The 13,548-nt window shown below is 37.4% G+C and overlaps 1 protein-coding gene across 3 annotated transcripts in view; it reads right to left on the bottom strand.

Moving 5' to 3' along the window:
- Positions 1-321: 321 nt before the first annotated feature.
- Positions 322-13,548, bottom strand: part of LOC106073784 (muscarinic acetylcholine receptor M5-like) — a 269,944-nt gene continuing 256,717 nt past the window's right edge. For all 3 annotated transcript variants that reach the window (XM_056024545.1, XM_056024544.1, XM_056024543.1), the window contains exon 3: positions 322-510. In XM_056024545.1, coding sequence (XP_055880520.1) covers positions 350-510 — 161 coding nt within the window. In that variant the 3' untranslated portion in view covers positions 322-349. The remainder of the gene's footprint in view (positions 511-13,548) is intronic.

Raw genomic sequence — 13,548 nt, forward strand, 5'->3', positions numbered from 1 at the left:
CGCGTACATATAACAAAAAAAGGTCTCGCATGCGCAGAACGTATACATCTCTCTATTACTAGGTCTAAAACTCTAATTCAACTCTAAGATGATAGAACTTTGCTTCACAAGATAGTTTTTTACTTTGACAAATGAAGATAAGTTCAAAGTTAATAGTGATATTATAGAATTTATATCGTTACCAAGAAGAACTAATAAAAGATATTTTGACTGCATTTTCTTAGAGATTGTGCTGTTTTCCAGTAGTTTTTGGAAAACCAAGTTAGACTATACGTAACAAATTTTGGAAACACTGAATTACAAGGAAAAAAACAACTCAAAGATATAAAAATATGTTTTACTGATCTTATTAGTTATAATTATTTGCTGGTGTAACCTGGCTTCGTAGAGAGACTCTTGACTTTTTGCATTTACATGTCAATATTCTCCAAAAAGTTCTCCTAAAGTTGACATTGCAAAGAGCATAACACAATGGGTTGATAGTGCTGTTGATGTAACACAGCCAATAACCTAGAAAAGTAGTAAAATTGATTAGAAAATAAACAAATATATTTGTAGTAGAGCAATTTGTCGTGTGTTTGTCAGTGAAGGGAACAGACTTTGAAAAAAATTTAGAAAATTTTGTACACCCGCGTTTTTTAACTGGCCTGTCGCGGCGACTTAAAAAACGATGTTTTTAAAAGTATGTAGAATTAATATTTTCTTTAAATAATGTTGTATTGCATAATAATTACACTGCATAAGCTTTACTGCACACATGCACACAAAATGCGCATTTGGTTTGTACAGGAGAGGAGAAAGCTTTTTGCAGATGCTTTAAATTTGGGTTCAGGCAGTCTGAGTATTCTATAATAGAGAATTGCTTTCTCTCTCAAACAACTATAAAGAATTAATGTGTTTGAAAATCAAAACATGCTTGAGTTTTGGAAATACTTCAAAAGTATGAGCTACACTTCTGTTTGTATTACTGGTTTGTACTTTGTACATGTAAAAAAAAGTAAAGTTCCCCTTTCAGACCTTGCGATCTATGGGGCAGATGAAGGTGATCTGTTTCTGTGGCCTACGGTTTGTACATGAAGTCCACCAAAAAATGCTTGAAAAGCAATTGAGAGAAAGCTGCTGAATCTCTGCTGAGTTCTTAAGCAAGACAAACAAGAACTACCAATATGAGGAGCAATGCTTAGGGGAAGAGAATATTTAGCAATAAAAGTCGACCGGCGGCGTAGCATGCGCCGCTATTTGCAGGGCCGGCCTTAGGCCGCTGCAACCTATGCGACTGCATTGGGCTCGCATTTTCATAGGACCCGCGCTAATTCTAGGTGTATAAATTATTAAATTAAACCATATTATAACTTAAAACAGATTTCAAACTAATGAAGAATTAATTAAGTTCAACAATTGTCAAAGATAGATCGAAACATTTGGTAATTCTTGCTATTGAGCGTGATCTATGTAGGAAACAGAATTATTATGGTATACTGTATGACTTTGCTACACGCAAGGCTCGTAAAGTAATTCTGTACGTAGTAAAAAAAGGAATAAAATGCATAGACGAATTTTTTTCTAACACAAACTCTTAAATTTCACTTATTATCCGCTTCCCTATCCAAACCTGGCCCCACGAAATTCGTTTTGCATAGGGCCCCACAAGTATTATATCCGGCCCTGCTATTTAGTGACCTGTAAATACACATAGTAGATTACTTCCATGACTTCTTGGTCACAATGGTTAAGTCCGGCGCTGCTATTTAGTGGTTGTAAAATATTTGCTTGTAAAATGTTTTACATGTTTCGGATGTTCCTTCAGAGTTGACGATAGTTTACTTCCTAGTCTAACCCTCCCGCAGGACGAAGGGGGATTGGACAGTCCAGTGCGCAAACCGCACGACCGTAGCGATGGGTGAAAAAAAACTTGTTCCCCCCTCTTTTTTTCCTAAGCCGTGCTCTCTATCGCCTCGATAGTTCCCACAGAGTAGATTACTTGTTCACTGAAGAAACGCATTCTCCTGACCAAAAGCTCATTATTCATCCTATTAAAAAAGAACATTTTGAATATTGTTGTACTTGAAAAATATTCTAATATAAATTTATAGGCCTTTAATGCATTGCAAATAAAACCGATTTGTTCCTTGAAAAGATAACATATTTAGATAAAGGCTTTGAGGATCGCCGCTGAAAATAAAAATTATTCGATAAATATTTTCAATAAAATTCAAGCATAAATTTTGAGTTATAGTCCCAATTTTATTTAACTAGAAAAATATCAGATTTAGTAAAAGTTGGAAAAAGGCGACTAGGAAATCATTACTTAGGTTTAGAACTCATCTCAATCGTGACTTGTTTGAATTGTAACTTTTCCAAAGAAAAGTCTTTCTTAAAATAATTATGATAAATTCATGTGAAATTACATAAACTCTATAGAATGAAAACATATCAATACGTAGTTTATATTATATAGATTCAACTAATTTTGTTCACAAACTATGATTTCTCCATAAAAGTAGGACCCCCCCCCCCACATACTCACAGGGTTTAGTTGGGAAGGACAGTAGAGGTATTAGCCCCCCACCCCACCCAATCGGCCAATAGGGGAACGACATAATAGAAAGATTGGTTAAAATATCAATAACATGTTTTAATCATATAGATATTTAATTGATTCTGTTAGCAAGCTGTGATTTCTACAAATACATTGGACCGCCCTTTACTCGAAAGTTTAGGGGGGGGGCGGGTTTGATGCCCCCTCCCCACCCCACCAAATCGGCCAGCATACTAGAAAGGGGTGAAATAATCTGAAAATAGGTTGAACTATAAATAATAAGTATATATTGTTAACATAAGTAATAAATTCGTATACAAACTGTGTGAATTCTATACTAAAATTCGTCCGCCCCCCTCCCTGGATCCGCCAGTGACTATTAGATCTAAGTTAAAGTCTATTACTAAAATATTTTTTAAAATAATAATCTAGATTTAAATTCTAGACTCTAGGTGCTAGATCTAATCCTTATCCCTACGTTTTGCTTTGCTTCTAAAAGATTTGTGACCATTAAATGGTATAATTCATTACTCTCTACTATACTCAGTAACTCACCATATAGTTGATCTATAATGCCATGTATAGTAGGCCTAAATCTATATAATAGTATAATAAGTATATATACTATTAAAGATGGCCATTTGGCCTACTAGATGTAGATCTCATAATAGATCTAGATGTCTAAATCCAATCCCACTTGAACAATAGAAGTCGGCAGGAAGGGTTCAAATAAGAAAAATCTAGGGGCCATCATAACAACAGAGCAAAAAAAAGGGCATTATAATGCTCTCAACTCTGATCTGATACCAAGTACTTTTCAAAAACTGGCAAGCAGCCATTGAAGTTTAGACACTCTAGACAGGTCCGGTCTAAGGCCACTGCAACCTATGCGCTTTCTTAGGCCCCGCGCTAATGGACCTCATTCACCAATCATAAACAAACAACATTTAGCCACGTGATTTTCTATCTCTTCTATACAAATTACCATCTAATGTTTAATACACAATGACTATCACGTGACAGTTTTTTTTTCGTTGTTTTATCAATATTATTACGTGAATGTTGTTTTTTACGAGTGGTAAATGAGGTCCATTCTAGGTGTAATTATTAAATGGCAAAATATATACAGGAAAAATTCCTGGAAATCTGAATTTATTAAAATCTCCTGAAAAATAGAATTGTCATTTGTGTGTGTCATTCATTGCGGAAAACGCCAATCCTACGCGCGAAAAAAGAAAAAAGGCATTGTCAGCTTTCATGTAATAAAATGTAATAATCGGGGGAATTTTCACCTTAATAGGAAGTTCCAATACTTTATTTACTTTTATAGTCACTGGCATATAAATATGTCATAGTTGCAAGGTTCGTAAAGTAAAGACCAACTGAAGAGTTTTTGTTTCGAAATTGAGATAGCGATTGATTTGGATAGTAGATAGCATTAAAGTTAGTTCCTAAAAATTTGAGATTTTAGAACAGCGTATTTATATTACCAAAAGTAATTTGAAAGTGTAAAAAATAACAAGATTTAAAAATCAGCTTCAATGGTCGAAAGTGGAAGTGACGTAATGTAATGGACGGAAAAAAATGTAAATAAAAATAGACATGGCTGGATACGTTGATAGCGATTCTGATGATATACATATCTAGATTTAGCTGTCAAACAATTTTAAATGATACTTATGACCAAAATGACCCTGAAGATAACTCTTCTTTTTCAAAATATATTATAGAGCAGACTATTTAATTAATATAATCATAGATAGATTAATGAGGTTAATAGATTATAGATAGTACTAGATCTAGATAATATAGTCTAGGACTAGTTACTAGTTCTTAGTTCTATAGTTAACTATAGGCGATACTAGATCTCTAGAATAATAATATATAAGGTCTCATGCTGTTAGATCTAAAAAAAAATATCGTAGGTATATAAAAATCTATATCCTATATTAAGTTTATATCGTCTAATGTCGATACTAGTTTAGATCTAGACTTAGAGTAGGCCTATTTATTATGATTATGCCTATATAGTAGCAGTGGCGTCACTAGTGGGATACGGGGGGTACGGTCCGCACCGGGTGACACCCGTTAGGGGGGTGACACCCAAATTAAAAAAAAAAAACTTTTTTAAAAATTGACAACTAAAAAAAATAAAATATTGAAACATGTTTTTCACAATTAATAAATAGATCTATAAATATATATTTTTTCATTTCGACTTTTTAAATGAAATTCTATCAAAAGGTTTAAAATGCTATATCATACTTAATCAAAGAAAACGTGAAACCTTACTTTCAGATGTATACCAGCTGCATGTATATATATGAACACTGATTTGATTCAAACAATGTTTTAATCGAATCTATTGAATTTTTAGCTGTAATATCAGGAAGCCAACCAATAGTAACTGTTTACAGAAATGACGACATTCTTTAGGCATAAAATGTTATTGAAATCTCACATGTAATTAATGTTAATATTGTAGAGTTGGAAAGTAAATAAGTGGTCATTGAGATTTCTGCAGATGATGATGATATTTAATTTTTCTGTAAAAGAAGCTTTTGCTAACATGAAGGAAATGTTACAATATGTCAGTCAAATGAGTATACTGGAATATTTTTGGGGATTTTTCTTCTTGGCTAGTTCCAAAAATGATTCTGATGCTTTCTAATGGGGACGATTTAGTCACTTAATAGCAAAATATTTTTTTTTTCAACTAATTGTATTGAAATGAAATAGAAATTTGTAATTTAATTTAATGTGATGTTGAAATTAGGTCTGATATTGGAATATTAAAAGAAGTATGAAGAATTCATCTGGATCGGAAAATTGGAAAACAAGGACATCCGGTTACGAATACAATTGACAAGGAAGTCGTTGCTATGATTAATGTAAAGAAGAAAAACAATGGACTGTTTTTATAAAAGCAGAATATTTGACATTTTGTGACCATATTAACAGAGAGTCTTTATCGAATAAAGAATTTCCATGAGATGATGAAAATGTTATGTAGATAAAACCAATGTCTGAAAGTATCGGCCTATCTGTAATTATAAAAAGTTTATAAATGTTTGAGCAAACAACGTAAAAGACGGTAATCACCTTTGTGTTCTGCTTGACAACACACCTGACATAGCACACCTGACATAGCACACCTGACAAAGCACACCTGACATAGCACATCTGACATAGCACACCTGACATAGCACACACTGATCAGATTCAGAAGTTATATGATTTTAAGGGAGACCAAAAAAAAAGCTGATGATACCAACTTTATATCTTAAAATGTCTAGAAAATGTTGAGCCTCAACATATACGATATGAAAATGCAGCTTCAATGTCTGGAACCATGGAGGAGAACAGGAAATTGATTAAGAACCAACAGAATAGCTATTTAATTGATGTGTATAACATTCACTCAATCTAAGTGGTCAATATTCCTTTTCAGAAATTAGCTTTTAGCCTAGCATTTTTTGAAATTATATTATTGAAATACTTTTTTCGTTCTGAAATTATTGCCACTAGTGGCGCAGCTTAAGATATTTTATTTTAGCTATCTTTTTTTTTTTTTTGGGGGGGGGGGGGTACATGTACTATAAGTCAAAGATACACAAGAGTAGGCCTATATTTAAATATTGACAATGTGGTGACTAATTAAACCTTTTCTTTAACAAAAGCATAGCCCATTAGCGCAAAGTGTTATAACAAAAGGCTCTTCTAAAAAAAAAAAAGCAATGTGATTAAAACGAAAAAATATTAAAAACAAGAAGAAAATGTCAAGCAAGCAATGACAAGATGCCGGACTCACTATTTAAGAAGAGAAAAAGAGGTTCATTCTTATTTGCAATCATTGATGTAACAGATAAATTTTGAGCCATCCAACCGAAAAATTCTTTAGTACAAAAAACCAACGAAGTATTGTAGATGTGCGTTTCCAAATATTAGTGAATAGGATGATGTTTTAACATTGAAACAAAAATACCATGACTGAGAAAGGATCCAAAGGCAACAAAAGTTATTTTGAAAAAAAAGTTGACAGTACATGATTCATATGCCACTAAGACCTTAAAAATATATCTAAATCATTTAACAAAGCCTTCAACTGTTTCTTATCCTCTGCTCATGTATGACGTCATGTAAAAGAAAGGATTTTAAAATTCAAATTACGAACTTCTTGAGACAAAGGAACAAATGACACTTTCACAAAGAGAAATTTTATTAAAATGAGATCGTTAAAGACATTCACTTTCATGAAGTTAATACGTTTTCAAGTTTGAAATTCAGAAAACAACAACAACAACAGTGTAATTAACATGACTATGCAAACCAAGTAAACTGTAGATAAATTGTAACAAAAAAGCGAATTTTAAAATTTAATAGACACTCATTTTATAGTTATTGAACAATCAAATAACGTAGGTCATTATAAATTATATGTATAGCAGCGCAACAAAGAAACGAAAGAAAAAAAGTATTTTTTAAAGGAAGGAGGGGGTGACACCTTATCTGACCGCACCGGGTGACACCCACCCTAGTGACGCCACTGTATAGTAGTAATAGTATACTAGTAGTATATATTTTTTATATAATTATATATTATAGAAATCTAGTATCACCTATAGTCCTACTACCAAAGCTAGTTGTATAGCCCATCTAGCCCTAGTCTCTGGCCTAGATCTATCTATCTCTAATTCTAGCTAGGCCTTCTAACACTAGTAACTCACTAGTTTATAATACTTGTAGTAATAGTTTATAAACTAGTAGATTTAAGTAGATCTAGAGTAATCTAAACCAGAGCGCAGTGGCGTAGCTAGGTTGGGGTAGGAGGGAGGAGAATTTGAAGATCCTCCCGACACCACTTGAGGGGGCCCCCAAATGAGTGTCCGAAATTTGTTTTTAAATTAATTAAATATTACGTCACTGTCATGAAATCTGGCTTTTCACGTTGTTATATAAGTTAGTGACCCTGCTGTATGTATTTCACACAGAGTATTAACATTTTCTGTGCGGGGTTAGTCTCAATTTCAAGGATTAGCGCTGACTAGTGCCGTGTTACTCTCAGGAAGTAACTTAGTATATAGGGTAGTTTATTTCATCATCCTTATCATTTAAGAAGAAACCTGATAAGAGCACTAAAAACAAATGAGACCATGAACGTGTCGAAGTATCACTATTCAGATGATTCATACAAAGATACAGCAGTCGAAGAAGTGACAATGTCTCTTGATGAGAGAAGTAGTGCTGAAGAAACTCCAGGGGAATACCTTTTACCACAGTTAGAGAAAACGTCTAAAGTAAATGATACAGATGAGGCAAGTGATGGTCCTCCAAAATCACTTTCTACAGAAGTGGCAACATTTCTAAACTAAATCACTTTCTGAACCTGGCAGCTCTTCATTCTGCTGAGCAAGATCCAGTAATTGTCACCTTTTTTTTTTTTTTGGAACTGTACATGAATTGTTCAACTTTTCCTATTCACCCCAGAGATTGGCCAAACTGAAAGAAGCTGGAGTTTTGAGTTTCAGTTTTTGGCATATCGGCACAATTTAGGCCATGTCGTGCCCGTAATTGTTCAAGGATTGTTCACTCTCGATAGGTGGCAGAGGCAATACTTTGTCTCAGGTCCGAGTAGGGAATTTGGGTTCCTGACACTGCTTTATTTAGGGCTCTCTTTGCTTCTCTGTCTGCGGTTTCGTTTCCCTCTATGTTCACATAGAAGGGGACCCAGATGAAGGTGACATCCCTATGGTTGGCTGATATTTGGTCCAACATCTTTAGGCTCTTGTGTACCAATGGAATGTTAGTCTTCATCCGCCCCAAAGCTTGCAATGCAGCTTTGGAGTCGGAGCTGATTATACATTTTCTCCTTTCTGATGCTTTGACGGCCATATGTGCAAGCGATATTGCATGTAATTCAGCCGTAAAGATGGAGCAGCCATCGGGGAGTCTACGGGAGATTGTTTTGTTCCGAAAGAAGCAGGCACACGCGACCTTTCCATCCATTTTGGATCCGTCAGTGTAGATGGTGCCACAATCTCCGTAGCTCTCCTGCAGTTCCCTAAAGTGGACTTGCAGTATCATGGGCGTAGCCAGGATTTTGTGTGCTTGGGTCTGTATTTTCTTTTTTGAAATAAGGAGGGATAAATTTAATTTGGGTTTGTTCATCAACCAAGGAGAGTTCTGTGGGTTTCTATTTTAGAAATTTGGTCAATGAGTGGGGTTAAACTTAGAATGGACTCTTTCATTCGGAGGCCCAACGGCTGTATGACATTAGGCCTTCGATTATATAGTTCTACTTCTGTAGAGTCGAAAGCAGGGTTCATGGGGTTGGATTTTAGCTTAATTATATACTGCATTGCGAGCCTTTTCATTCTTATGTACATGGGGAGTTCTCCGGCCTCCACGTGATTCCTTGGGTAGGGCCAATACAGCCGATTTTGCCTGGCTGAAGGTACATCCATTTCTTGCCTTGCACTCCTGCACGGCAACCTCCTGTTTCCACACCCGGCAGTCATTGGAGTAGGCTGAGTGGCCAGCGTGACAGTTTGGGCATTTGAACTGGGCCTTGCAGCCCTTGTCCTCATGACCCTCTCCAGCACATCTGACACACACAGTGTTCCTCTTGCAGACTGCCGCGCCCTGTCCATAAACCTGGCACTTGAAGCACCTCATGGGGTTAGGTAGGGCCTCACTAGAACTGGTAGGTATCCTGCCTTCACATTCTCTGGCGGTGTCCTAGTTCCGAATGTGATGATAATAGTGGCGGTTTTGACCTCCTCACCATCCCTGCGCCTGGTAATGCTCCGGGCATGGGTGATTCCTTCAATGCCCTCCACTATTTCCTTCTCGGAACATTCCAGCAGGTCTCTAGAGCTGATAACACATCTGCGGTGTTCAAACTCTTGTGTGGCATGACTTCCACTTGGAGATCACAGATTCTTCTGCATCGTAAAAGCCCATCAGAGTGTATCTTACTGTCAACTTCTACAGGAAGTTCCATTGACTTGTGTAGCTTAGATACACTCTTGGGCTCTCCCACTACTGACTTTATTCCTTTGTAGATGAGAAAAGGGCTCATCTTTGTCAGGCTTTTCCCCTTCTCTGACCACCAAAAATGATGGCCAGGCAGTACAGCTTCTTGTGGCCTCCTCTCTTTTCTGCTTATATTCGACGTCTCTTGCCCAGACATAAATCTGGGGCAAGTAGGGTTTTTTTTTGGATTTTTTAAAATCCATATATATATTCTTATTCGTTCGGCATCTGTGCTTCCCACCCACCATCGAGTCCAACAAGGGGACGAGACATTCGGATATCCAGATACTCAGTCAGCTGCTGCATCGGGCATGTGTCCGATACAGCAGCTCCCTGATTGACCCTCCAGCCACCGCCCTCCAGCATAGGTCGAAGACCTAAGCTGGTATCTTGGCATGACCAGCCTGTTGACCCAGAGTGGGCCATTTGGGTTGTACCAATTTGAATGTAGACATGTATTTATTAAGTACATTATCTCATGTCATGATGTCGAATGTCAAAATGTATGTGGCCTCCAAACAGGTTATTCCCCACCGGGCCCCGAAATCACCTGCTAGAGCGTAGCTTAGTCAATTGAACAAGTAGGCCTATGTTACGTCGCCAACATTTTTTTAATGTTTGAATTTGTATATCTCTGAAATATTTAGACCTATCATAAAGAATATTCATAGATATAATATAAAAAAAGCAAATTACACACTAAAATTCTTTTAGCGTAGCCAAGCCAATGGGGGGTTTTGAGTTTCAAACCCTCTCCTCCAGATGGCTTTTTAAAAAGTTTAAAACCCCTCAAGATAGTTTTGAGTTTAAAATACCCCTACAGAGCGTTTTAAGGTTGAAAGTCTCTCTCTTCAATATTATTTCTAAAGCAAACTACAATCACCAAAATCTATGACCGTAGCTAAATGTGATTTTGAATTTAAATAACAACTCTAGATATATTTTAGTTTAACCCCCCCCCCCCCCAAACAGATGATTTTGACGATAAAACTTTTCTTTTCGATATAACATCTAAAGCAAAATAGTCACCTAATTCCAAGATCGTAGTTAAGAGAAGTTATACATGTCTACCAGTGGCTGGGCTCCATTAATAAAGTGCAATGAAATTGAAAACCACTAAATGTGACTCTACAAAGATGGCTCAGACGGGTTTTAGGAGTCAGTTATAGAGATCGGGTCTAAATCAAGGAAATCCTATGCCGAAGTGGGAGTCGATCCCTTAGTAAGGTTGTGACAGAGCGTCGCATGAGGTTTGCGGGACATGTTCTCCGACAAAATGAATTACGCATAATAAGAGCTGCGATGACATCCTAGTACAACTTGGCGACAGACTTTCATGGAGGTCCTCAGAGCAGGTGGGAAGAGGCTTCAGACATTGCCATTGACATATTTTTGTGGAAACAGCTTGCCGCCTAATGCGCCGAACGGCGCGAGAGGGTCTATGTCAGTAAGAATAGCACATTAGGTTTTTGAAATAAAACTTTTTAATAGCAAAATAATGCACTGTAGGTACCTCAGAATATGCATTTAGTTAGCTTTCAATACCAGAAATAGTGCTTGGCGGCGGGGCTCCGCCCCGAACTGTGGAGCTCTCAGCGCTCCCCTAGACCCCATGCTGGCAAGGGCGAGGAGTCTACAATTTTTTCACTAACTGGCAAGGGCGAGGAGTCTACAATTTTTTCACTAACTCCAGGAAGAACCTATTCTAGGGCACAATAAACGTCTTCCAAAAGAATGAAGGGTCAGAATGTAATAGAGATTAGCTATATACACAGGAGATTTCCAGGAGCTCCTTGAAAACAAGGAGACCACGGGAACCCTATTATAAATTATAATGGTTTAATTTAATAATTTACACCTAGAATTAGCGCGGGGCTTTTGAACCTTCGGAGTCCACCACTGTGACAGCATAGGCCTAGGGCTGGCCCTGATGATATCCAGCTCGCGGTCAACGAATTTTCATCACGCTGCTGCCTTTTTTTTATTTGTTAACCTATAAACCTCGGTAAACAGAAGTCATGTTCCAAAAGTCACCCAATAAAACCTACTCAGCCCAAAGATCACTGCGCATAGACATCCATTAAAGTGGTAGATAACTTCACATTATCTGGGAAGCATTTTATCAATTGACGCATTGCTTTAAAGAGAGGTTGATATGTGATCATGGATAGTCGTGCTTTTGGACGCCTCCAAGCGAGAGTGTGGCGAAATAAATCGCTCCGCCTGTCTACAAAAATCAGTGTCAACCAGTATTCTCTCAACCCCTCTATGTGGATCTGAGACATGAGTACTTTATAGAAAGCAACTAAGACTTCTTGAACGACTTCACCAAAGACCACAATACAAACAGCGATATTCTTGCAAAATGGTATGAAATTCGAGTCCGAAGATAAGTGAGGAATGCAGTATTTCCCTTTGCTGTGCAGCCCCAACTGTGACCTACATATTTTGCCACATCCAGGGCAAGCATAACCATTGTCCGCAGGTGGCCGATTTAGATTTTCTTTTCGCCATCTGCGTTTGTTCTCGGCAGCAGATTTTCTTTTGGTCTCAAATGAGTATCTCGCGGCCTTCGTGAGAGAGCTCCAGCTGTCTCGTTCTGAGGCCGCATGCAACCAGGTGCTCTCTTCTATGTCAGCCAAGGAAAGTTGACGACTAGGCTGGTCTTTGAAGAATTTCAGTGGAGCGCCTCTGTTACGTCGACCACCTTTTAGCTCACAAAAAAAGACTGCCTTTGGCATTCGTTCGTCTCCCATACGGGATACGTGCCCTACCCAGTGCAACTGTCAGACCATAAGAAGTCCCACTATACTGTCGATACCGGCGTTGGCAAGGACATCGCTGTATGTAGTGCTGTCCTGCCATCGTATGTCCATGATGGAGTGCAAGCATCTTTGGTGAAAGCACTCAAGAAGTCTTAGTTTTTTCTGTAAATTGTCCATGTCTCAGAGCCATAATAAATATACTAATTGCAGTATTAAATGTCATGAAGTAACCATTTTAGAAGTTATACTGCAAAGACTTTCTTACAAGCCTATAATAGCCCAATAGTTCTACATGAAAGAAGCAATGTAAAACGTTAAGACGTGAGCTGTGGTTTTCTATAGGCCTACTATTGGAGGGACTTTCTATTCTAATCGCCATGTACAATTACATTGAGAACTGAAAGAACTAAAAAGCAACTCTTCGGATTGATAGTCTTTACCCGATAGTTCATTTTCGTAATTACAACAATATTCCCAAAATAACTTCGGGTAAATATCCTTCCTTAACAAATTATTCATCCGAGCGAGGCTCGGTCACCTGATATTACTTATTAATCGTGTAATATTCTTTGTTAGCACGTTGTGTTTTTTTTTATTCTGGCTTAAAAATGGTCAATGTCTATCAATACAATGGGTGTCAAGGATCAAAGAAATAAAATAAAGAGTATGGTGTGTTTACCTCTCCATTTTAAAATAGCCCTGGTCGTGTCGTGTCTTTTACGCTAATATATATATTTTTCTACAAAATAATTAGTTACTGGCTTACTGGGCTATATAAATCTCGCGGTTTGTGTTCTGTGTAGCTAAAGGTCACTCGTTTAGGTGTGTGTGATCTTTAGTCCAACTTACTAATTGAGATTTACGTTCAAGTAACTCGGCACACTTGCAAAGGTGTGGCCTCTAGCCCAGCCAAGTGATTCAGATTTTTCTCCAAATAAGCAAATAGTCCGGATAGCCGTGTAGATGTTTGGCTTGAAGTCCAGTCCTGTAGCATTTTACGTCTCGAGAGACGATCTTTTCCCTTTGCAACTTCTTGTGTGACTAAAGAGGCCAATCCTTGATACACAGCTGCGATCGCAGGTTGGGCATATATAATCACCAGGCGCCGTTGCATTTTCACCTTTCTTTCTGCTTCTGTTGTGTATGACATCTGCAATCTGTGACCCTTCCTTTATGCTCTCTCTCCATGTGGATCTGTCCAGTGCCACC

This window comes from Biomphalaria glabrata, chromosome 3 (assembly GCF_947242115.1).
Source record: "Biomphalaria glabrata chromosome 3, xgBioGlab47.1, whole genome shotgun sequence".
Taxonomy (NCBI): Eukaryota; Metazoa; Mollusca; class Gastropoda; family Planorbidae; genus Biomphalaria; species Biomphalaria glabrata.